The sequence below is a fragment of the Dendropsophus ebraccatus genome, chromosome 13 (genome assembly GCF_027789765.1).
Source record: "Dendropsophus ebraccatus isolate aDenEbr1 chromosome 13, aDenEbr1.pat, whole genome shotgun sequence".
NCBI lineage: Eukaryota > Metazoa > Chordata > Amphibia > Anura > Hylidae > Dendropsophus > Dendropsophus ebraccatus.
The window spans coordinates 12991094-13016262 of record NC_091466.1 but is presented as its reverse complement, the minus strand read 5'-3'; the positions used below and the strand labels follow the sequence as shown (position 1 = coordinate 13016262).

At 44.8% G+C, this 25169-nt stretch overlaps 1 protein-coding gene across 1 annotated transcript; it reads right to left on the bottom strand.

Moving 5' to 3' along the window:
- Positions 1 to 700: 700 nt before the first annotated feature.
- Positions 701 to 24804, bottom strand: LOC138770427 (Fc receptor-like protein 2). Its single transcript, XM_069949531.1, has 9 exons — positions 24711 to 24804; positions 23889 to 24170; positions 22719 to 22997; positions 20759 to 21037; positions 19791 to 20069; positions 12664 to 12942; positions 11474 to 11728; positions 9965 to 10243; positions 701 to 1040 (listed from the first exon to the last, which is right to left on the bottom strand). Exons 1-9 carry the CDS (start codon positions 24802 to 24804, stop codon positions 1024 to 1026), a joined length of 2043 nt encoding a protein of 680 aa, XP_069805632.1. The 3' UTR covers positions 701 to 1023.
- Positions 24805 to 25169: the final 365 nt, after the last annotated feature.

The following is a 25169-nucleotide window of genomic DNA, read 5'->3' as shown; positions in this document are numbered from 1 at the left end:
GTTTCCCCTGCGATAACAAGAGGCTGCACTCCCCTTGTTCTGGCGCTGATGCTCCAGTGATGTCACTGGAGCGCCGCCACCACAAGGACAAAGTGGCCACTTGTGACTGCAGGGAAAACACTTTCTGTGGCCACAAGAGTGACTGACAGGAAAGGAGCCAATGGCTTCCGCCATGTAAGTGCTGCTGCATGTAACTGTGAGTGCTCATTACGAGTGCTCATAGTTACAGTTCAGATCGCAGCAGCGAGCGGAGCAGCGGCCCTGTCCAGTGGTCTTGAGCACAAGAGCAGGACGTCGGGGGCCCCCTGGATGTTGGGGGCCCCAAGCGATCGCTTGGGGTGCTTGGTGCCAAAAACCGCTACTGTATGTATATCATCATCAGGGGCATGGGCTGGGCTTCTCCCCAGTTCTCCATTGAAGGATTAGGTGGTGAAGGAATAGCAGGCTCAATGGCAAGGTTTAAAGGACAATGTTTTTAAATAAGAAAACAAGATATGCCAGAACTTGGTCATTTATTAGTATGCCTAATATGAAGGATAAAATCTTAATTGTAAGCAGAATAATCCAGGGCTAAACTTACTTTATTCGGTTACACTGGTACTTAATTTATGATTATACTTTCTATAAACTTTGCATAAATTAGTTGCACAAATAAATATATAAAGCTTTTTAATAATCCTTATAAGAGAAAAATGCCTCTTTTTCCTCTCATCAGATATTGATGTAAAACAAGATATGCCAGAACTTGGTCATTTATTAGTATACTGAACATATAGGATGAAATCTTTATTGTAAGCAGAATTATTATTAATTTAGCATTATATTTTCTATAAACTTTGCATAAATCAGTTGCACAAATGAATATATAAAGCTTTATAATAATCCTTATCAGAGAAAAATGCCTCTTTTTCCTCTTATCAGATATTGATGTAAGTGAAAGCAATGTAGAACTCTGGTATTTAGGAGGAAAGTCCAGTATGTTGACCTGTTTAGAGGAGTAAGTTCTAGTCTTCATTAGAAGGTTTATCCAGCTTGATATCCTGAAAAAACAACAGGAGATCACCACAGGGTATTGTAGAAAAGTATATAAAACTTCAAGAGATTATAAGTAGAGATGAGCGAACCGAGTTCGGGTTCGAGTCCATCCGAACCCGAACTATCGGCATTTGATTAGCGGTGGCTGCTGAACTTGGATAAAGCCCTAAGGCTATGTGGAAATCATGGATATAGTCATTGGCTGTATCCATGTTTTCCAGACAACCATAGAGCTTTATCCAAGTTCAGCAGCCCCCGCTAGTCAAATGACGATAGTTCGGGTTTGGATGGACTCGAACGCGAACCCGGTTCGCTCATCTCTAATTATAAGTCATAAATGTTGTAAGGTAAAAAAAGAAAAAGTCTATGGCAACCACTAACCCAAAGTGCATATCAGAAGAAGCCTGGTAAAAGATATGTACAATATATGCCTTAGTGCGTCCTGTGTCAATTTGTCATGGAAATACTGCCACCCAGTGGTAGACAATCCCATTACATGCTAAGACATTTAGAGGGGGACTTGACACCTTTTTGTCTAGACTGTATTGTACACTGTGACCTGTACTAAAGGCCCTATTCCACGGAATGAATGTCGTTCTTATTCGGCCTATATCGGCCGCTACGAACGATAATCGTCCTGTGGAATAGAGTGCCGACATCGTTCATGTCAGCTGATCGTTGCAGTCGCTTGTTTTTCAACATGTTGAAAAACAAGCGACTGATACAGCAACGATCTGCTGCCATCACTCCGTTGAATAGGAGCATCGGCAGCAGATGCTGCTGTATCCTATGGGCTGCCCGGACAATCAGCGATCCTCTGAGCAGCCCCCCCCGCAGCTCCCCGCCGCCCCTCCCGCACTCACCCGCTCGCTGCAGCCGCGTTGAATAGCGGGGAACGAGGAACGAGGAGCAAACGAGCGCTGAGAGCGCTCGTTTGCTCCTCTTAACGACCGGTGGAATAGGGGCATAAGAGGCTGGGGAATAGAGGTTAAGTGTGAGTGATGCCAGGGTTACAAAGAGCCAAGAACCTTGTTTGCATAGTTGTATGGATAATGGGAAGTGTTAGATTGTGTTATTTAGCCAGGTGGTGTTTAGGTGGGCAAGATATATGGGGTATGTACCCACTCCTGGACGTACTGACACGTGCCCATTAAAGGTTGTACAGGTGTAGTGTAAGGGTAGTGTGAGGAGCCACAGAGTCCAGCAAATAGACTTAACCAGGTGTGAACTTTACTGTAGAAATCTCCTTAAAGGCACAGTACAGAATAACAGTCCCTCTTCAATAAGGTGCAGTAATATAGATAATACTTTGCTGACTGGCATCCCTTGTGATGAGCTGGATGCTTGAAGTACTTGTGAATATACTTAAATTATAATTTTAGTTACTTCACCTTCACCTTGGCAGATAATACTTTGATATAGTCTCTGAATAGTTTACTGACTTTAGTGAGTAGCAGTGGTGACAGTAGACTGCCTGCAGGGTGGAGAGTGTAGTGAGCCCTATCCAGACCCTTAGGTACTCAAATGTGGGGGCTTGAACGGTGCCTACATTTATGGGCATGATCACCCGCCTATTGCTGTCCGTGGGCACTAATTGACACAGTTTTTTAGGAATGTAGGGTCCACCTAGTGGATAAAGCTAGTTGTTGGGTAGACCCCTAAGGTGAACTAGCACATTGTTGCAGATTTCTTTGCTTTATTTCCTTTTACATAACTGCTGATGTTTTCACATGTCTCAGTTATCAGGGTATAGAAGACAATAACCAGCCAATGTGGACAGGGTTCCCCATTTTCCCAGCCTACATCTGCCTGACCGCTTACAACTCTAGCCTGACAGCCACTTACAACTCTAGGGTAGAGGGGTATTCTTCTCAAACATTAGTTTTGATATGTTGCTGCCCATGGTGAGACTAACAATTCTCTCTATACTTGTTATTATCTATTCAGTCTCCTTACCCCAGTTCTGCTGCTTTCTGCTGAAGATACAAAAATCTCTGTTTGAGCTTTTCTCTCTGTCCCGCTCACCTCCCCCCTCCCTTTTGAGGTGTCTGATGTAAACAAGTCTCTGGCAGGCTTTATCTGCACATTGTAGCTTTTTTCTTATGCTGGGAGGGTTATTTTGAGGTCAAGTTGCTGATGAACTCACTGTCAGTAACCCTCTCAGCATTACAAAGAAGCTTCAAAGTTGCAGGTACGGCCAGCCAGGGACTTGTTTACATCAGCCGTCTCAGAAGAGAGGGGGGAGGAGGGGGGTAGAGAGAAAAGCTCACACACAGATTTTTGTGTTTTCAGCAGAAAGCAGCAGCTCAGAACTGGGGGAAGGAGACTGAGTAGATATTATGGGCAGTAACATATCAAAAGTTACGTGTGGAGAAGAAACACGTAGTAGCACTCACCCGTAGTAATCAGCTGGCATCTTTATTTATGTCCATGAGAGCAGGAGAGCCCAGGACACGTCTGCACCTACTACCTCCCCGCTCTCATGGACATAAATAAAGACGCCAGCGGATTACTACGGGTGAGTGCTACTACGTGTTTCTTCTCCACACATATGTAAGCTTCCAGCTCTGTAGTCTGCACCCCCGCACAGCAGTCTTCACTCCACTGACAGATCTTTACTAAGACTAACCAGAGACTTTTCCTGCTTAGTGCTACATAGTATTGGTGTGGTGCAGGTCACTACACCTCATCACAGCATATCAAAAGTTATCTTTGAGTGGGATATCACTTTAGGAAATAAAGAAAGTCCTTCATAGAAATAGTCCCACAAATAGGTTCTGGCCCCCAGGCCAGGCCCTGGAAAATACTGCTCAGCAGGAACTCTCTTATATACACTCTCTGACAATACTGTACTAGAATAACATGCCTCAACTAGCTCTACTTCATATTATATACCCTCATGGAGCTATCTGATTGGGCAGGAAGATATCTGGAGACTAAGCAGCTGCGCTGTGATAGGAAACAGGAATATAGAAGGAGTTACACTGTGGGACATCCAGCTCAGGGATTGGTCCTCAGGCAGCTTAAGATCAGTGGCATAGACATTAGAATACATGAGAAAATACACATCTACAGTTAACCCTTTTGTAAACCTCCTTCAGCTGTGTTAAGTAGTGTCATAGGGGACAGTGACACCAAGTGGTGGGAGTGTAAACTACAACCTTCTATCCCTGAGCATAGGAATACATTAGGCTCTGGGACACTGCAGCTGTACCAGTCATAAAGTGAGGGCAGTTCTGTATGCCCTGTAGAGACTCCTCCCTCTGCAAATACCTGATTACACCTGATATAATCCAGACTGTTTCCATTTGTAGGAGTTTATTCACAATATCTTCTACTACAAAGAGTACTGCTGACACCTAGTGGCCATATAAACTAATTACTTCCAACATATCTCCAAAAATACAATGCACCAGGAGAACAAAGAATATGGTTGGCATTGCTGTGGCATGTAACAGGTGTTCAGTAAAGGACAACAGTGGATAAAGAGACAGCGGCTGCTCTCACCCTTTAAAGATTAAGCCGATTCCTCAATTTAATGTGCAAACACACACAGGTAATGGTGTGGGACACCTTCAGCAGATGCCAGCAGGGAGATAGGTAACAGTCTAATCACTGATATATACAAGCAAATTTATGTAGGAAATAAAAATTAAAAACATCATTAATTTGCTGCAGAACAGTTGTGACCGCACCACAATTTCACCATGGCGAACCTGTAAGTTGTTCCAATTTGCAGACATAGTATGCCCCCTAAAGAGGCAAGTCCTGCCCTTTCGACCCTTAGAGAGCGTTTTGATCTGCCCCTTCGGGCAGCGGCCTACCATGAACAGGTCTCATATTTTGCCTCTGAAACTACCCACAACAGGCCTTTTCCTAAACCTACTGCATTTGAACTCCTGTGTAAGGGATCTCCCTCCACCAACGGTCTTATTACCGCTATATACTCTATATACTTATTAATACCCCGGTGCTAGACTCTTCGTCTTACCATTCCTATATGAGAAAATGGGAGGACTACTTCCTGAGGCCTATTCCTATGGGCCTATGGCGGGTGATATGGGCCCAAGCCGCTAAATCTTTCTCCTGTATTTCTTATAAGGAAAACCAATATAAAATACTCCTTCATTGGTACCATACCCCGGATGTTCTTCACCGGATGTACCCAACTGTTTCGCCTCTATGCTGGCGATGTCTCTCACGAGAGGGCACCCTACCGCATATTTTTTGGGATTGTACCTTTTTGAGACCTTATTGGAGAGGTATACAAGAATCGATATCGATGATATTCCATCGTGAACTACATCTAGACCCGATGGTATATCTTATGAATGTGCCCCCTAAAAATATTGTTAGCAAAATACTGGAAACAAACCCTCATTCCCTCAGCAATGGAACTTATAAACAGGATACAGGATATATGCAGACTTGAATATCTGTCAGCCTCTAATGAGAATAGAGTGGAAAAATTTACGAAACTATGGCCCAGTGGGACACCTACTACGAGATGTTCCGAACATGACTAAACACCTCTCCAACCTGTCCTAGCTCTACCCCCTGATAGGTCTTTCTGGTCTTGTCTTGGTCTTTCCCCCCTTTTGTTTGATTTCTAATATGTGTGTATTAGTTCTGGGTTAAAGCTTTATTAGTAGATGGACCTAATGTTTGGTCCTGACTTGGTTTGGGTAGGCCCTGCCTTGAGTTATGGTCTTTTTACTGGATGATGATCGATCTGATACTTCCGTATTCTTGCCATTCTTTTATGCGTCATAGGAAGTGGAATGTCATCTACTTTGTCCCGGCATAATCGTCCATTGAGAATGCTGGAGTCCTATTATGCCGCAAGCAGAGACTTACGCTCAGGACTCAAATGCTAAGTTTAATGTACTTCTTCCATGTTTTGGGCTAGGTTCACACTATGTAACTGTGCAGCTGTATTTTTTATGCGGCTGTAAATGTGCGGATGAAACTACGGCCGTGGGAAAAAATAGACATGCGGATGCAATACATCCTCCCTTAACCCCTTGGGGGCCAGACTGTAAGCAGCGATCTGTAAAGATGCTGCATACTGTAAGGTGCACAACACCGCTCACAATGATGGGTGTTGTGCTCCTGTTTGTGTGTTTTTTGTGTGTTTCTCCCTTTTTGTTTTTCAGATATCGGTATCCTGGGGATTCCAACGGATTCCGTGGACTACGTCGATGAGCAGCGTTTTTTTATTTATTTTTTTTATAAAATGGTCAATGAGGGGTGTGGGGGTGTTTTTATTTGAATAAAAATTTTTTTTAACTTGTGTCTTGTCTTTATTTCTTTACTTTATATACTTAGTAGTGGAAGCCGTCTAATAGACGGAATCCATTACTAAGTTGGGGCCTAGTGTTAGCCGGTATAAAATGGCTAACACTAACCCCCTATTATTACCCCAGTACCCAATGCCACCAGGGGTACTGGGAAGAGCCGGGTGCCAGTGGTCCCGGAGCGCTGGACCGGGCGGCAGCAGGCTGGTAAGATTTAGGCTGGGGAGGGCCTAAACCAATGGCTCTTCCCACCCTGGTGTTACCAGGCTGCTGTCGTTTGGTTTTTAACCCGGCTGGTTATAAAAATAGGGGGGACCCTATGCGTTTTTTTTAAATTATTTATTTATTTAAAAAAAACGCGTAGGGTCCCCCCTATTTTTATAACCAGCCGGCACCCGGCTCTTCCCAGTACCCCTGGTGGCATTGGGTACTGGGGTAATAATGGGGGGTTAGTGTTAGCCATTTTATACCGGCTAACACTAGGCCCCAACTTAGTAATGGATTCCGTCTATTAGACGGCTTCCACTACTAAGTCTATAAAGTAAAGAAATAAAGACAAGACACAAGTTAAATTTTTTTTTTATTCAAATAAAAACACCCCCACACCCCTCATTGACCATTTTATTAAAAAAAAACATTAAAAAAACGCTGGTTATCGACGTAGTCCACGGAATCCGACGTAATCCACAGGATACCGATATCTGAAAAACAAAAAGGGAGAAACACACAAAAAACACACAAACAGGAGCACAACACCCATCATTGTGAGCGGTGTTGTGCTCCTTACAGTATGCAGCATCTTTACAGATCGCTGCTTACAGTCTGGCCCCCAAGGGGTTAAGGGAGGATGTCTTGCATCCCCCTTAACCCCTTGGGGGCCAGACTGATGTCAGACTGCACCCATCCCAGCAAGGAAGGGGTTAACTGACCCCCCCTTCCTTGCTGGGAGGGGTGCAGTGCTGGGGAGGGGGTGGGGAGAGCTCTATACTCACCCCGATGTTGTTTCTTCGCTGGTCCGCAGCACAATGAAGTCACTGTGTTGCGGACTGGCTCTTTATATGTGCGCTCAGCCGATCAGCCAATCAGCTGAGCGCACATATAATTCTAAATGTTTCTTCTAATAATGCTATTGTGATAACATAATTAGAAGAAACATTTGATGTTTTCATTAAAATAAAGTGTTGATTAGTACAGAAAGCTCTATTACCGGCAACATGAATTAACGGCTTATGGAGCTTCCTGTACTAATTAATATTTAATTAATAAAACACATTTTCGAGGAAATAAATTCAGTTTCGTTGTTCAATAATTTAATTCTAACAAATCCATCATTGTGCAATTAAATATACTGTCAAAAAATAAATATATATATAAATATACATTTATTTATATATCTATTTATTTTAACAGTATATTTAATTGCACAATGATGGATTCGTTAGAATTAAATTATTGACCAACGAAAGGGACTTTATTACAAAGAAAATGTGTTTTATTAATTTAATATATTAACTATTAGAGGCATCGGCATTCGGCATCATTGCCAGCTATTTTTAAAGTACTCCGTACGGAGCGCCTGTCAATCCACGGCCGCATTTCCAGCCGCAAACAATGGTCTTGTTCATTTTTTACGGGTCCGTTTACGATAGGGCCGTAGATTCATACATAGTGTGCACTGTGCAGCCGCATATCCTATACTTTCCAGCGTACGCATGAACCACCAAAAATACCGCCGCACAATTACAACCGCAAATACAGCCGCACAGTTACATAGTGTGAACCTAGCCGTATACTGTATCTGTTTTTTCTTTTCATAAAAAAAATCTTGAAAATAAACAATTTATAAAAAAAAAAAAAAACTGTACAAAACAGTAAAATAATACAAAGAGGCCGATATCTACATTGTCCCTGAGACCATCAGGGCCCTGGGCTCCTTTCCATAGGATCCATCTGTTTGTTACAATGCCCTGCTGTAGGACTGGTGTAGGGCTGGTGTAGGACTGAACCTGGTGGCTCCTATACCTGATCTAATAGAGTAATAGTTCTCCGATTCTAATGCAGAGGTTTTATTTGTATTGTGACACCATTCAGCATTAGAGAAGTACACTTATGGTTACACCAATTACCACATTTGTGGTTTCCTTTTAAATCATTGTGTAACCATGTCTGGTTCCCTTGGGGTTTACATTTGAACCTACTATTGAGGAATAAATCTCTTAGACCAGTACTACGTCTGAAAGTAACAAAAAGTTTACTTACATGCAATATCATCCTCCAATAAATACCAATATTCGGAAATGGCCATAGGAATTTCAGTAGCCATGCGGAAGAGTTTGAAGGAAAAATCAGACCCCCCCCCCCTTAATTTGACCCTTTCTTATGTGTATTCGCTCTAGTCAGTGAGGCTGCATTCACACTGAGTTTTTGCAGTCTATTTAACGTAAAAAAATAAAAAAAGGGTGCAATTGAGTGCTATCCATTTCAATCTCTTTTCCCATTCACTTCCATTATAAAGAAAAGAGGGATCAAAACGGATGCTTCCCCCCCCCCCCCAGTTTTTTTAGCGTACACAAAAATGGGGTTCTGTGTGCATTAAAAGTAACAATTTAAAAAAGGATACATTAAACGGACTGCAAAAACGCAGTGTAAACCCCGCCTAACGTGCAATGATCTTTATTTGTAGGGTTTTGTATAGCTTTATTTAGGAGGTTTTCTGGACATGATGACACTTAAAAGTCAGACCGACTTTGTTTTACCTTCCACCTCGGCGCCGTTCCAGTGCAGTAAGTCGTTTGCTCAATGGTCCAGCAAGACCCTTAGGAGCACTGCCTGCCCCCATATAGACAATCTGGGCCACCCTGGGCGGCCTACTCCCTTGATTATCGTTAGAAAGGGGTAGGCTGGCCGGGGGACGGATCCGCGCTATGGGGGCAGGCAGTGCTCCTAACAGGTGCCCCAGTGTTCCTAACGGTCTTACTGGACTAATGAGCAAACTAATTGTACCAGAACAGCACAAAGGATGAAGGTAAGACACAAACCTTCATCCTTGGTGTCTCCTGCCCAAGATTAGTCTAACCTGCTGATAGTTCCATTTAAACTTCTACGTAAGGTAAAAAGTGCTCTCTCTTTACTATACTTTATATCTTTGCTGGTACAAATGATCAAACATGATGCGAAGACAAACTGAATGGGTTGGTCCACATTCAGCAGATTATCACTCCATCTAATAAAGAAAACGATCAGCCGAAAAAACAATCATCAGCTGTTCGTTGTCTTTCAACCTGCTGGAACTTCTGAGCCAGTCTCTGAAGTGACGGACCTCTCGGCCAATTACTGACCAATAGTCGAGCAATGTAATAGGCTCTGTAAGCAGATCGGTGCTTGTTTAGCCGGACTATCGGGCTAGGCATCAGTACATGTAATATAGGCCTAAGGCAATGAGTTGAGTCAACCACTCTCTTCGGACATTGGTGGAGCTCGGAGCTTACACATCACCATTGATATGATGGTCATTGATGGTACTCGGGAGACTATTTAAAACTTGGCCATGGCAACATCTGCAACTATCGAAATTTGGTAAGTTTACCTTAGCTAAATCTACATTAACATAGTAACATAGCATTAGAACTCACCAAGAACTTGAATCAATTGTATCAGACTTTCTATCTTCATAGTATTGGTCAATAAAACTTCACAAAAATAATCTCCAGAATCCTTAGGCTGAACAGACTGGATTTCATATGTATTCAATGACCCAAAGTCCTGGACCTTCTCTCCATCTCTGTAGAAAGCAAACTTCAGATCTGTATTGGATCTATAGGAACTGAGACTTGTGTCACACGTCAAGACCATATGATCCCCCTCTCGCACCGGCTCTGGCTTTATGGTTAATAGTGGATGAGGCACCATCTCTGGAAAGGAACAAGGAAGGAAAATGGCCAATCTATTCAATTATCTTACATTATATCATATAAATCTTTGATTTGGGTATGTTTTCTAGGTAAAGTACTGTAACTTACTGTAGTTAGATTGTAACAGAGTGCATATCAGTGAATGTCTCAGGCTACAAGCATGGTGACCTAAGTGGTGGAGGCCGAACAATGAGCCAGATGATCTTCATCAAACTTTATACAAAGACATCTAAAATTGAACTTGTTGTTAGTGGACAACTTTCCATTTAACCTTTTAAAGGGGTTATCCAGGATTATAAAAAAAAAAAAACAGCTACTCTCTTACTGAACCAGCATCACCCCATGTCCTCAGGTTGTGTGTAGTATCACAGTTTAGCTCCATTCACTTCAATGGAAATGAGCTGCAGAACCTACACCAAAACTGAGGACAGGAGAGGTGCTGTTTCTAGAAGAAAACGGACATGTTTTTCTAAGCCTGGACAACCTCTTTAAAGGAAGCTTCTGTAGAGACCAGGCGCTATTTTTTCTTTTTGGCTTCACTGAATATTTTTAAGTTCATCGCTTTGGAATATTCGTCAGCCCCATAAAACAACGGAAGGAGAACTGGATGCACACATGTGGCCGCACCATTCATTCTTGAGAGATTTGTGCCACTATTCTCTTCATTGGTGCCGTCAGATCCCTATTGGTCAGTGGATAGGAGAAAGTATGCCCAGAAAGGAATGGCCCTTTAAAAGGGGAACTATCAGAAGGTTAGATGAATGTAACCTGCTGATATGTCCCTACGGAGAAGCCGAGGAAGAAGCTATGTCTCTTGCCTTCCTCCTTGGCGCAGTTCCTGTGCAGTTAGTAGTCTATGGTCTAGTAAGACCGTTAGGAGCACAGCTACCCAAATAGCGTCGATCCAGCCGGCCCATTAGAAAGGAGATCGGCTGATCGGCGCTATGGGGATGGGCAGTGCTCCTAACAATCTCACCAGACCATGGAGCAAAGAGACATACCTTCATCCTCAGCATCCCCGGCTCTATAAGGGACTATTAGCAGGTTTAATTTGTTTTACCTGCTGATAGTTGCCCTTTAAGGACAAAGACAGTGTTAGAAATCTGACCTGTATCACTTTAAGTGGTTAAAACTTTGTGATGCTTTAACTTATCCAAGTGATTCAGATTTTTTTAGTGACTCATTGTACGGTACTATAAAACAAAATATTTTAACGATTTGAAACTTTACCTTGAACGTTGATAAATTTCATCTGACTGACTTTCCTCACAGTGTCGGCTCCTGAAACTTTACAGGAATAATTTCCAGAATTCTGAGACTGAGCAGCCGGAATCTCGTATGTATCAGAGGAATCGGATTCCTTCTCTCCGTCTCTGTAGAAAGCAAACTGTAGATCTGTAGCCGGTCTGTGTGAATTGACACTTGTGTTACACGTCAAGGCCATAAGGTTTTGGTTTATGTTAATCTTTGGATCAGTGAAGAGCTCTGAAAGGGAAATGTGTCAAAAATCAATGTAGACTTTTTAGGGTAAACCAGAATTCATAGGGAAACTAAAGCCAATAGTAAGGAGCCAATGAAGGTGAAGAAGTCGGAGAAGAACATGGAAGACAATAGGAGAGATTTATCAAATTGGTGTAAAGTAGATTTATCTTTGTTGCCCCTAGCAACCAATCAGATTCCACCTATCATTTATAAAATAATCTGTGAGGAATGAAAGGTGGAATCTGATTGGTTGCTAGGAGCAACTGAGACTATTCTACTTTACACCATGTTTGATAGATCTCCCCCATGATGTCTATCCATATATGTTGTGCTCTTTCTGTCTGGGCTCCATGCTGTTCTTGCTTTAAAAACAACAGAAGCCTGATTGACCCTATTATAATGAAACATCTTTGGTAGGAAATAAGATCCTGTTCGATTGCTGGGAGAACTATAGTAAAAAAAAAAAAAAAAAAAAAATAATAATAATAATCAGTTGGTGCTAGAAAGCTTTACTTCTATTAACAAATCTCAAGTCATACAGAATTTATCAGCTGCTGTATGTCCTGCAGGAAGTGGTGTATTATTTCCAGTCAGGAGAGGTTCTCTATGAGGATTTGCTGCTGCTCTGGACAGTTCCTAACATGCACAGAGGTGGCAGCAGAGAGCACTGTGTCAGACTGGAAAGAATATACACCACTTCCTGCAGGATATACAGCAGCTGAGAATTACTGGAAAATTTGAGATTTTGTAATAGAAGTAAATTACAAATCTGTATAACCACCAGTTGATTTGAAAGCCTTTTTTTCACTGGCGTAGTCCCTAAGGCAGGACCACACAACTATGCAATGTGGAAACCAAAGAAAAACCAACCAAACCAAAGCCATATTTGTTTTACTAGAGGGAAGATATTGAGGGAGATGCTTGGCATCTGATCTCACCTTGGACCGCGATGTGTTGCTCCTGACTGAGCTTCTTCACACCATTTGTTGTAGAAACCTCACACTTATAATTCCCGGAATCTCTCGGCTTTACAGGCTGCACTTTATATTCTGTAGATGAGCCGGGTTCCTGATCCGTCCTCCCGTCTCTGTAGAAGGTATACTGCAGTTCTGTAGTCGCTCTGTATGGGCTTAGAGTTACGTTACAGGTCAGGGTCATATTATCTCCTTCTACTACCGGATCTGGCTCCACCTTCATTTGTGGAATAGCGAAAAGCTCTAGAGGAAAGCAGAACATTAGTAATAACGTTAGGTAGAATCTTTAGGTCCAGTAAAATAACATGTAGTATACCAGAACATGGTTCCTGTGGCTGGGCTGAGGATGGCATCTGTCAACAAGTGTTATTATATATTTAACATGTTTTATGTGCAACTATTCTGTGTATTTCTCTATACCAGTAACTGGCAGGCAGAGATGGGTTACATGCTTACACTGCACACTACACAACAGCGCCATCTACTGACCTTAGTGGGAACTGCTCTAGGTAGTGTGGTAAGCTTGGAAGTTGCTAGAAGGGGGTGTGGTTATGCAGATAGGCCCCCTATATAAGGCTGGCTGTTGCAGAGCTTAGCTGAGACAAGTGAGACAAGAGAGACAAGCTGAGACAAGAGACAGGAGACAAGTGACCAGCTGTAGAGGGGATAACATCACCTCAGGAGATCACCACAGAGAGAGAAGCTGCTGAGGGGAACAAGGAGAAAGATCTTACACAGAGCAGCAAGAGAACAAAGAGCTGGAGGTGAGAGAAAGAGAGACCCTGAGAGACAGTTTGTCAGGTGCCCCCTCAGGAAAGGGCCAGCACATATACAGTCAGTGGGAATCCTAAAGACAGACACCCAGTGGAGAGACTTGGCTGTAGGAGGGAGCCGAGTTAACTTAGCCTCGGCACCCATCTTCCTGACATTCGGGGGGTAGGATTGACTAGGACCCCTGGATCCTCTGGGACCCGAAAGTTGTGGCCTAAGGCCCGGCCCAGTAACTTTGCAGGAAGCTCCCTGGCAGACAGGGAGGGGAGAAGCAGACTCAAGCACCATTGGGAGAAGTCCACAGGATCACAGTGCTCACCAGCGTCCCACACGTACTGGCAGACCAGGACCTAAGGCAGGTCGTCTCTCTTCACACCACCAGGCTCTCACAAGCACAGTAGCTCAGTCAAAGCCGCCAGTAGTCACCGCTGTATGCTAAAGGACTGTATAACACCTGCAAGTCTTACAGTAAAGGAGTTGTTGTTACACTGCCTCCCTCCTTGTCTCCCTGTTGTCTGGTCCACCTGCACCACACCACCATCAAGGGCCATATTACCAGGCAGCAGTGTTTTGGGGTTGGCCCCGGGGGAACTACAGGTCCACACCACCGACCACCTTACACACGGGTGCAGCCCCCCTACAGAAACCGCTGCAGCAGCCACAGTAGAGAGAGAGTGATACCAGGGAAGCGCCAGAGAGTCCCCCTGTACCTGCAGAAGCCCTCGTGCCCACCTATGACCGTGACAAAGTTCCAGCCATCCTGCAGGTATAGCACACTCTCCCCCTGCAGCCCTCAGTGCATCCCCTCACAGAGGAGCTCAGCGCCACGCTACCAGGAGAGACTACCAACACCATCATCCTCTCCTCACTCCCCTCACTCTCTTCCCATTACCCCGGCTCGCTGCAAGTTCTCTTTTGGCGTCACGAACAGGATAGGCTGTGTGCCTGTCACAAAGTACCAACACCTCAGCTGTGAGAAAACTGCCCTCAAGTGTGTGCTAACCGCAAAAGAGGGGGAACCCTGTATCCACAGAGACTTTAACTGTATGCTGCTTGTGAGAAAAGACTGCTAAAGTGTGTCTGCTACTGTTTTACTGAACTGTTTCGCCTGAGAGAAACTTTGCTTAAAAGAGGGGGAAGATGGAACCCATATCCCTGTGTGTGGATTTACAGATGTACAGCATGGACTTTGCTTTATTGAAAGAGACTTTACAAGCCACCATGTTTGTTTCACTGTGCCACTTTTACTGTGCTCTCAGAGACTTTGCCACTGTCCTAAAGAAGAAGGATTTGTTTGGTGCGTCACAGCCGCAGTGCACCGCCCCTCAAGGGGTTAACTACAGCTCCGCTGAAGCGCGGGAAAGAGTAAGTCCTGCCTCACCTCAGAGCAGCTACGCAGCACCACAACAGCAACGGTCGCCCGCCAAGTCTCCTAGAGGTCTGCACAGACAGCGCTTCCGGAGTCCACTGTGTGCCGCCATCTTGGGTGAGTCCGAGCCCCATAGGAAAAAGAGCGCCTTTGTCCCACACAGGAAGTGGGCGGAGCCTGGACCGCCCGGAAGAGGAGGGGGTTCAGTAGCGAGCAGCATGGCGAGCAAGCAGCAACCCGAGACCGGAGTTCCCGCATCCGCCATGTCCGCCAACCCGGACGGCATGCCTGAGCCGCAGCCTGCCCCACACTCCTCGGAGCAGGTCTGCATTAGTATGCCTCCGGATGCAACGCTCGAGACAACAGACTCAAATGAGGCAGGGGCGCTAGAGGCTCCACAGTGCCAAGTTCCCGTCATCCCCTGGGAAGAAGGGGCCGCGATACAACCCCGGTTGATGGACGGTCGGCCACCGAGCCCGGAGGAATCCGTGATCCCCAAATGGTGCCTTGGGGACGAAGGCTGCCTGCAGCAGATCCTCACTGAGATCCGGGAAGCCAACACAGTCCAGGGGACCCAGCCCCGACAGCGGCCAAGCACCGACACCGACCAAAAGTATCGGCAGTTCTACCAAGAGAGAGTGGACCGAGAGCGGGAGATCCGCCAGAGGCTGAAGGAGCCCACTGAGAAGGACGCACGCCCCTTACGGCTGCAAGGGACTGTCCGTGAGTTCAGCCGGGACCGGGGGTATGGGTTTATTGAGGACAACCACGGGCCCAAGTGGTATTTTGTAAACCGGGCTTCGGTGAAACGCCCTGACCTGCCGGAATACTTGCACTCCCTGTTCCCAGGAGAACAGGTGGAGTTTACCCCCATGCTGGGACCCCGAGGGTGGTGGGCAGCGGGTGTCACCAGGGTACCGCCCCCACCTTATAGCGGTTTGGATGAGGACTGGTCAGAAGACCCGCACAGACCCTCCGTAGCCCTCCGTGAGACCCCAGAGGGCCTTTGTCTGTTGCCGTTACCGCCCCCGGGCTCTGCTGAGAGTGCTCCCAGCTCCAAAATGGCTGAACCAGCGCCTTCTCCCCCTTCAGCCCCAGCAATAGCTGCAGAAGCGGCTCCGCCTGATCCGGTCCCCACTGTCACAGCTCCAGCGGTACCCACCGTCACCCTAGAGGTACCAACTGCACCCACAGAGGCCACCCTGGTGGTTGCACAGCCTGTGACCACCGCAACCTGGTCCACAAGCCCTCCGGGTGTCCGGGACGTCGCCACCACCACCATTGTGGAGGCGAACGCCACCTGGCATATGCACTTAGCGCCAGGAGTGAAGGTGCTCAGTGGTCCCAGCACATCCACCGGAGAGGAGAAAGCAGTGCCTGCAGGGGTCTCGGCCGAGTCCTCCATCCCCACACCATCAGGAGTAGCAGCAGCACAGCTACCAGCGTTTCCGCCACTCCCACCAGGTGAAGAGCGACCACCCTTATCCAGCGCTAAGGGCAGAGCCGCCATCTTGGCTCTCTACAAGTTGCAGCAGCGCTGAGTTCGTCTGAGGTACTGTTTGACCTATTGTTGGCAGGAATGCCCAAGTTCACCTCAGGGACTACTACAAGGAGTTAACTGTTTATTGCAACGTTTAAGTGCTATGTGCCTGGCATCTGCCATGATCTGAAGTATGCTTTTATAAAGTTTTTTGTGTGCTGCAACATTCACGTGAAGTGCCTGGTTCTTAAACCATGTAATGTGGTCATTCCAAAGTTTTGCATTAAAGTGCTCTTGTTTTGGGGGGGTTATGTTTTTGTTGGGGTTTAGTGTGTTAAAAAGACACACATATGCCATGGACTGCCCACTCCAGTGTTCCACTTTAACTCAGAGACTCTAATGGACGCTACCCAGGTCATGTGCCAAAGAGTTTGTTTGCACTATTACACTGTTATTGCAGCCATGTGTATTGCTTGTCTAAAGAACCACTCTAATATGGACGCTGTGCTAAGTGCCAATAGAGAGACTTTAAGAGTTCCCTGTTGGGCAGGAGCCCACTATGTTTACAAAATTGTTTGCACTATATTTGCCTATGTGCCTAACCAAACTTTTACACTTTTATACAGGTATGGTGCCTATTATTTGTGTTTCCAGCTTTCATCCTCGCCCCAGCCCGTCGCCGAGGCCGGCTTATTTTTAGAGGGGGAATTATGTAGTATACCAGAACATGGTTCCTGTGGCTGGGCTGAGGATGGCATCTGTCAACAAGTGTTATTATATATTTAACATGTTTTATGTGCAACTATTCTGTGTATTTCTCTATACCAGTAACTGGCAGGCAGAGATGGGTTACATGCTTACACTGCACACTACACAACAGCGCCATCTACTGACCTTAGTGGGAACTGCTCTAGGTAGTGTGGTAAGCTTGGAAGTTGCTAGAAGGGGGTGTGGTTATGCAGATAGGCCCCCTATATAAGGCTGGCTGTTGCAGAGCTTAGCTGAGACAAGTGAGACAAGAGAGACAAGCTGAGACAAGAGACAGGAGACAAGTGACCAGCTGTAGAGGGGATAACATCACCTCAGGAGATCACCACAGAGAGAGAAGCTGCTGAGGGGAACAAGGAGAAAGATCTTACACAGAGCAGCAAGAGAACAAAGAGCTGGAGGTGAGAGAAAGAGAGACCCTGAGAGACAGTTTGTCAGGTGCCCCCTCAGGAAAGGGCCAGCACATATACAGTCAGTGGGAATCCTAAAGACAGACACCCAGTGGAGAGACTTGGCTGTAAGGGGAGCCGAGTTAACTTAGCCTCGGCACCCATCTTCCTGACATTCGGGGGGTAGGATTGACTAGGACCCCTGGATCCTCTGGGACCCGAAAGTTGTGGCCTAAGGCCCGGCCCAGTAACTTTGCAGGAAGCTCCCTGGCAGACAGGGAGGGGAGAAGCAGACTCAAGCACCATTGGGAGAAGTCCACAGGATCACAGTGCTCACCAGCGTCCCACACGTACTGGCAGACCAGGACCTAAGGCAGGTCGTCTCTCTTCACACCACCAGGCTCTCACAAGCACAGTAGCTCAGTCAAAGCCGCCAGTAGTCACCGCTGTATGCTAAAGGACTGTATAACACCTGCAAGTCTTACAGTAAAGGAGTTGTTGTTACACTGCCTCCCTCCTTGTCTCCCTGTTGTCTGGTCCACCTGCACCACACCACCATCAAGGGCCATATTACCAGGCAGCAGTGTTTTGGGGTTGGCCCCGGGGGAACTACAGGTCCACACCACCGACCACCTTACACACGGGTGCAGCCCCCCTACAGAAACCGCTGCAGCAGCCACAGTAGAGAGAGAGTGATACCAGGGAAGCGCCAGAGAGTCCCCCTGTACCTGCAGAAGCCCTCGTGCCCACCTATGACCGTGACAAAGTTCCAGCCATCCTGCAGGTATAGCACACTCTCCCCCTGCAGCCCTCAGTGCATCCCCTCACAGAGGAGCTCAGCGCCACGCTACCAGGAGAGACTACCAACACCATCATCCTCTCCTCACTCCCCTCACTCTCTTCCCATTACCCCGGCTCGCTGCAAACACAGTAAATAGAAATAGAGAAAAAAAAACCCACAGAGACCTATAACTGGTATCCATGAGAATTCAGTAGAACAGCTTTTGGGTTCAACACACAACACGGTTTTGAACCATCAATGTCCCCTTTTTTGCATTTACATGAAATACAATGTGAAAGAACATACAAGTTAGAAGAATTGGTGAAGTGGGAGGATTCTGAGAGGTGAATATACTGCAAGTATTCTATATGAAGAAATTTAATGTATAGTCACTAGAGATGAGCGAACCTCGAGCATGTCCGAGTCCATCCGAACCCGAACTTTCGGCATTTGATTAGCGGTGGCTGCTGAACTTAGATAAAGCCCTAAGGCTATGTGGAAATCATGGAAGTAGTCATTGGCTGTATCCATGTTTTCCAGACAGCCTCAGAGCTTTATCTAACTTCAGCAGCTGCCACTAATCATATGCCGATCGTTCGGGTTCGGCCCGAACCCGGTTCGCTCATCTCTAATAGTCACATTATGGTTTCACTTAGTTTCAATATACCAGTTACCTGGACATGGATATATTTAGGATCAGGTTACCATCAAGCATGCGCAGTAGACTACTACAGTGTCAAATCTCATAGCCTGAGGTTATAGAAGAACCAACCATAAAGTGGCTAGATCACATGTGGGCATAGAAAAGTATAGTTAAAGAACATTCTGTTAACCAAATAAATGCCTTATATCTAGTAATGTTTATTCGTAAAATGTTAAAGCGAATTTGAATCCACCACCCCACCCCACCAAACCACTAGTACCATTCATTTCATGAGAGTAAATCCTTACCGGTCGTGTCTTTTAAAATGTGTCCGGTGCCTTGGTTAGAACAAAAAAATTATCTTTCAATCTACAGCACTGTTTTATACTGGTGTGGCCGAGAGTGTCTGTGCCCCAGGTCTGAAACACCTCTCCTTTTTTGATCCCCACCCGCATCATTAGGAAAGCCCCCAGGCAGGATTTCTATTTATGACTATGGCACATGTGCACTGTTTAGACAAGTGATGAACAGTAATTCTTCCAGGGGGTATTCCTAATGAAGAAGAAGATGGGGAAAAAAAAGGAGAGGTGTCACAGACCTGGGGAACAGACACTCTAGGCCATGCCCTGGTGTCTAACTGGTCATTTGTGAAGGAGCTGGAGTTGGAGTTGGACCCTGATAAAATTCAGGAGTTGGAGTCGAAGCTGAGGCTTACCTGACTGTAATTCCACTTACAACCTTGGGACAGGGGTGTTACTGTTTTTCATAGAAACTATAACAGATGACACTGGGGACATGGGTTCCGATTTGACCATGGTAACATCTGCAACTGTGGAGTTTACGTGAAGTTTCTTCTGCATTATCTAGTCTATGTTGGGGTTTGTATTTACCTTGAATGTTCATATATTTCTTCTGACTGCCTTTCTTTACAGTATTGGCTGCCGAAACTTCACAGGAATAATCTCCAGAATTCACAACCTGAACAGACTGGATTTCATATGTATTAGATGAATTATATTCCTGGACTTTTTCTCCGTCTCTGTAGAAAACAAACTTCAGATCTGTAGTTGGTCTTTGTGAATTGAGGATTGTGTTACACGTCAAGATCATGTGATCACCCTCTACCACTGGGTTTGACTTTATAATGATGTTCGGGTGAAAGAAGAGCTCTGAAAGGGAAAGTTAAAAAAAGTAAAGAAAAAAATGAATTTGGTCATTTTAGGTTAAATTAGAATTCACCAAAAATATTGAGCCAATAAGGAGCCAACAGAGTAGAGGTTAAAGGAGAGTAATAGGAGAAGAACATAGATGACAAGAGGGCTTAGTCCGTCAGTGATTGGCTTAGTGGGTTGTCCCTCCCCAGACAAAAGTGCTCGCTCAGCCAATCCCTTACTGACTGTGACTGGACAGCGTCGCCGCCAGTGATTGGTTGAGTGATTGATCACTCTCGACTCAGTCAGGAAGTTGAGGCGGCTGCGATCAGTGGGGGACACAGAGTGATCGCGGACAGTTAAGTATTGATGAGCGAACAAGCTGAACCTCTCTAAAACAGCTAAACTCCTACAATTGTTTAGCTATTTTACTGCAGTTTGTTTAAAGTGTCACTCTCATTACAAAAACTTTTGACATGTCATAAAGACGTGTCAAAATTTTGATCGGTCTGAGTCTACAGACCTGTTCTGATTAAGCTAGGAGAAGACATGTATGGCGTCCACTCTTTTTTCCAATGAAACTAGCTCCATGCCTCTATGAATGCAAAAAAATGTAAACTTGCATTTATACCATACCCAATTTTACCATGAACAAAGATACTGTATGAGAAATAGTCGAAAGAGATGGGTGATGGTTTTCCCCTTACCTTGTACTAGGATATATTGTTCTCTGCTGAGCTTCTTCACACCATTTGTTGTGGAAACCTCACACTTATAATACCCAGAATCTCCCTGCTTTACATGCTGAACTGTATAACGTTTAGATAAATTGGGTCCCTGGGCCTGCCTCCCATCTTTGTAGAAGGTATACCGCAGTACTGTAGTCTTTCCATATTGGTTTAGATGTGCATTACATGTCAGGGTCATGGGATCTCCTTCTACAACCAGATGTGGATCCACCTTCATTCTTGGTGTACGGAAAAGCTCTAGAAGAAATCAGAAAGTTCTTGATAACATTGAGGTAGATTTTTCTTAATTGTAAAATTGTAATGGTGTGAATGTGAGTAAATATATCAGGCTACCAAGCATGTTAGCATAAGCAGCAGAGGCTATAGAGGGGCCCGGAGGGCCAATAAGAACGTTAGATTCTATTGCTGGAGGCAAGTGATTCCTAAGCCACTAGCTACACTCAGTGAATGGCCAACCTCATTTGATGGTGGTGCAGCCAATGGCGATTCATCTGGCAAAGACTGAAATGCTTATGTTTTGTAGGAGGACTGAGGACAGCATGGGATAGTCCAACCGTGTGGTATCAGTCGCTGCTGATACCTGCTCTGATCAGGAGATAAAGCAAGGGAGAGACCAATGCAGCCGACACATATATTCCCTGGTTGTACCTCTGATACTGTCTTTCAATGGAAATCTATGAGACTACTTTGACGGTAAAAGCAGGTGGGATGCCATGCTCTCTCCCCAATTATATCTCTTGACCCTAGCGAGTATCAGCAGTGAGACCTGGTGGGATCAATAACTTATGACAAAAACAGAAAAATGCAGCAGCAACCTGCAAGTGCTAGGAATTATCATATGTACCCCCCCCCCTTCCCCTCATGGTATTAAAAACTGTTCTAAAGATTTTTTTTTTAAATGAGGTTCTTAGCAACCCATTTAATCAAAAAGAGTGTACCATCTCACCATGTTAAGGTGACCTCAGAGAGATGGTTCCTAACACTACGCTAATACTAAGCCTACAAAACTGGACATAAAGGATCCAACTAAACTCTGTTTATAACACCCACAGGAGATGGTCTGAGCACTCCAATACCACCAGTCCCACTATGCAGGTTGCATGCTGCTGTGGCTAATATACAGACAAAAACAAATGCAACAGCAACCTACAAGTGCCAGTTAATAAAACACAAGTGATAGCACTGGAGACATGGGCTCAGATTACATCATGGTATCATCTATAATTATAATTTCTTTTTCTATTATCTATTTTTTGGGTATTTGCAGTTACCCTGAACTCAGGTATAGCAGTGGGGGGAGCGAGGAAGGTAAGCATATGTTGTTCTATGTTTTTCACCAGGCTGAGCATATTTTTCAATCAAAACGTACAAAAACACTGGAGGATAAAAAGCACAAGACAAGGAGAACTCTGCTTCACTGCTCTGATAACCCCTAACCTCTGTTTTCCGGCTGCTGCAATTAAGTAGGAAAATGTGTAAGTTCTATGCAGAGGTCAGGGGTCATCAGTGCAGGAACAGTAAAGCAAAGATCTCCTTGTCTTGTGCTTTTTAACTCTTTTTTTTTTTTTGTGTATTACAGCATGTAAAAGAATATTGGGTCACTTACAGACTGCAGTATATATGGGGTTATGTAGACGGTAATCTGCTACTGCATCTATGTATTTAGCCATAAGGCTCCTAATATCCCCTTATTGTTAAAAAGAGTGGACTGACAGAACAAGCAGCCATTGGCTCTCTGCTCTACCAGTCACTTTTATAGCTGCAGGCAGCCACAAGAGATTACATTTTTTGTCCACATCAAGGTGCTCTGCATTGTGCGTAGGGTGGGGATACAGTTTTTTTTTCTTGCTATGGGGCCCCATGAATCCTAGCTACGCCCCTGGACATATTGTTGGAGAAGGTTGATATCTGAACTCACCTTGGACCGTGATGTGCTTCTCCTGACTTTGCTTCCTTACCCCATTTGTTGTAGAAATCTCACACTTATAATTCCCAGAATCTTCCAGGTCAGTGCTCTGCACTTTATATTCTCTAGATGAACTGGGTCCCTGAACCGTCCTCCAGTCTCTGTAGAAGGTATACTGCAGATCTTTAGTCCTTATGTATGAGCGTAGACTCGTGTCACATGTCAGGGTCATGGGACCTCCTTCTACTACCGGGTAAGGATCCACCTGTATTTGTGGCACTGAGAAAATCTCTGGAGAAAATAATGGTTTTAAAAACACTGTGTGCAAAACGAGGCCAGGTGTAGGCGTAATAGAGTACATATTAGTGAAAGATTTAGACCATCAAGCATGTTGGCCTAAGTACTGCAGGCTATACAATAGGCCCGATTGTCCATAAGAACACGACAGAACTAACTACTTCCCTACCAGGGCCTGGTGTGGCATCTTTGAGAGATTGGGCTACACATAGTTTATAGGGGGTAGTGACAGGTCCTGATGGGTCATTCTTTTGTTATGTGTTGTGGATGGAGGTATAGCAGTCACATAGGTGGAACAGAAAGAAGAATCATTACTTTTCCAGAAACAATTAATAACCCTACTACTGTGCAGTAGAACATCCCACTTGTTGACTTAAAAAAGTCAGTCAATCTATAAATTCGGCAGCCGGCAGGGGGGGCAATTGAAAGTAAGAACTTGCCTCTCCCCGCCGTGCCTGTTGTGAGTTGCAGAATCGGCCTCGGGACCCCTGCTGGGCTCTGGGATCTCCAGCGCGTACACGGCCGATGGACTTGCCACTCAGTGGCTGGGGCGAGACGCTGAGCATTAAGACCCCCTTCTAGTGGGGGTCCTGAGGCCAGTCCCACCCCTCACCAGGGGCACAGGGAAAGGTACAGTAAATTCCCCCTGCTGCTGGCTGCCACATTTTAGAAATTGCTGGACTTTTCCTTTAACTCATTTAGCCAGTTGACTTGATATTGTGGGGAAGTTATTACATAGAATAAATGAGGATATATGGTGTATGTGGACCTTAAGATATGAAGATGTTGATGGTACAGAACAGAACAGTAAAGTAATTGGATTAGATTCCTCCTAAGTGGATTGGGGAGGATATTGGGGATCAGAAAAAAATTAAGGAAACTCACCTTGGATTTGTATATACTCCTCTTGACTTAATTTCTTCTTAGTATTGTCTCTTGCAGAAACCTCACAGTTGTAGGTTGCAGAATCATTCAGATGAGCCAACTGAAGTTCATATTGCTTAGATGAACTGGGTCCCTGAACCTTCTTCCCATCTTTGTAGAAGGTATACTGCAGTTCTGTAGTGCTTCTGGACCGGCTAAGGCTTGTGTCACATGTCAAGGTCATGCGGCCCCCCTCCAGTACTGAATGTGGGGTCACCCTCATTATTGGAGTAGAGAAAAGCTCTGGAGGAAATGACAAATTTGTTAACAACATAAAAAATTAAATCAACAAAAAAATTAGGCAGGGTAAGTACACATTGGAAAACTTTGATGGCGAGAAGGAGGTAATTTCCTTAAAGGGAAAATATCTGTGCTGCCAGTTTCCCGTTGCTGATCACATGGGCAGTGTCTATCTAATAGTAGATAGGAAGAGGAAGCCGGATGTGTGGACCCGCCCTGCACAGCTTAAGCCTGCCCCACTCTCCATCCATGCCTGAAACTACAGCATTGGAGCATTGGAATGAGAGTGGGGCAGATTGAGGGGAAAAAAAATACCTTATTGCTGGAGGTAAAGGATTTAAAGGAGAACAGATTGTTGAAGTAGACTCACTGGATGGTGCTCATCACAGATGCATTGGGTGCTGCCACCAGTGGGGTCCATATGCTCACTAAACCCCTTGTTACATTCCTTGAGGGGTGTAATTTCCATAATGGGGCCAGTTGTGGGGGGGTTCTCCTTTTTTGGCAGCACGGGGGCTTTGTAAACTCAACATGCCCTCTGACCTCCAATCTGGCCAAACAGAGCTTTCAAAATCCAAATGGCGCTTCTTCCCTTTGAAGGCTTTCCTTGCGTCCGCTTGGTATTTAACATCCACATGTGGGCTATTTCTGTACTTGTGGGGAATTGCTCTACATGTTTAGAGATTTTTTCTTTTTTAACCCCTTGTGAAAATGAAAAATTCAAGGCTAGACCAACTTTTTTTGTCTAAAAAAATTTGGAAAATTGTTGCTATGTTTTAAGTTTTCTATCGTCTTAATAAATTGAAATTAAGTTTAAAAAATGCTGGCAACATAAAGTAAACATATTGCTAATGTTATTTAGTATCTAATTTATGTGATATAGCTATTTTCCTTTTTCTATTTTCAAAGTTCATAAAATGAAATTTTTCACAATATTTTTTTTATTTTTCATAAGGATTCGCTATAAAGATCCACTCAAATTTACCAGTAATATAAAGTAGA

What these genes read in the sequence shown, in the direction of transcription:
- LOC138770427 (XM_069949531.1), bottom strand. Translation starts at nt 24,804, where the DNA reads ATGTGGATGTTAAATACCAAGCGGACGCAAGGAAAGCCTTCAAAGGGA. An exon ending in TCTGTTTGGCCAGATTGGAG is followed by an intron (nt 24,171 to 24,710) that starts GTCAGAGGGCAT and finishes CATTTCCTCCAG; the next exon opens with AGCTTTTCTCTACTCCAATA. An exon ending in ACAATATATCCTAGTACAAG is followed by an intron (nt 20,070 to 20,758) that starts GTAAGGGGAAAA and finishes TTTCCCTTTCAG; the next exon opens with AGCTCTTCTTTCACCCGAAC.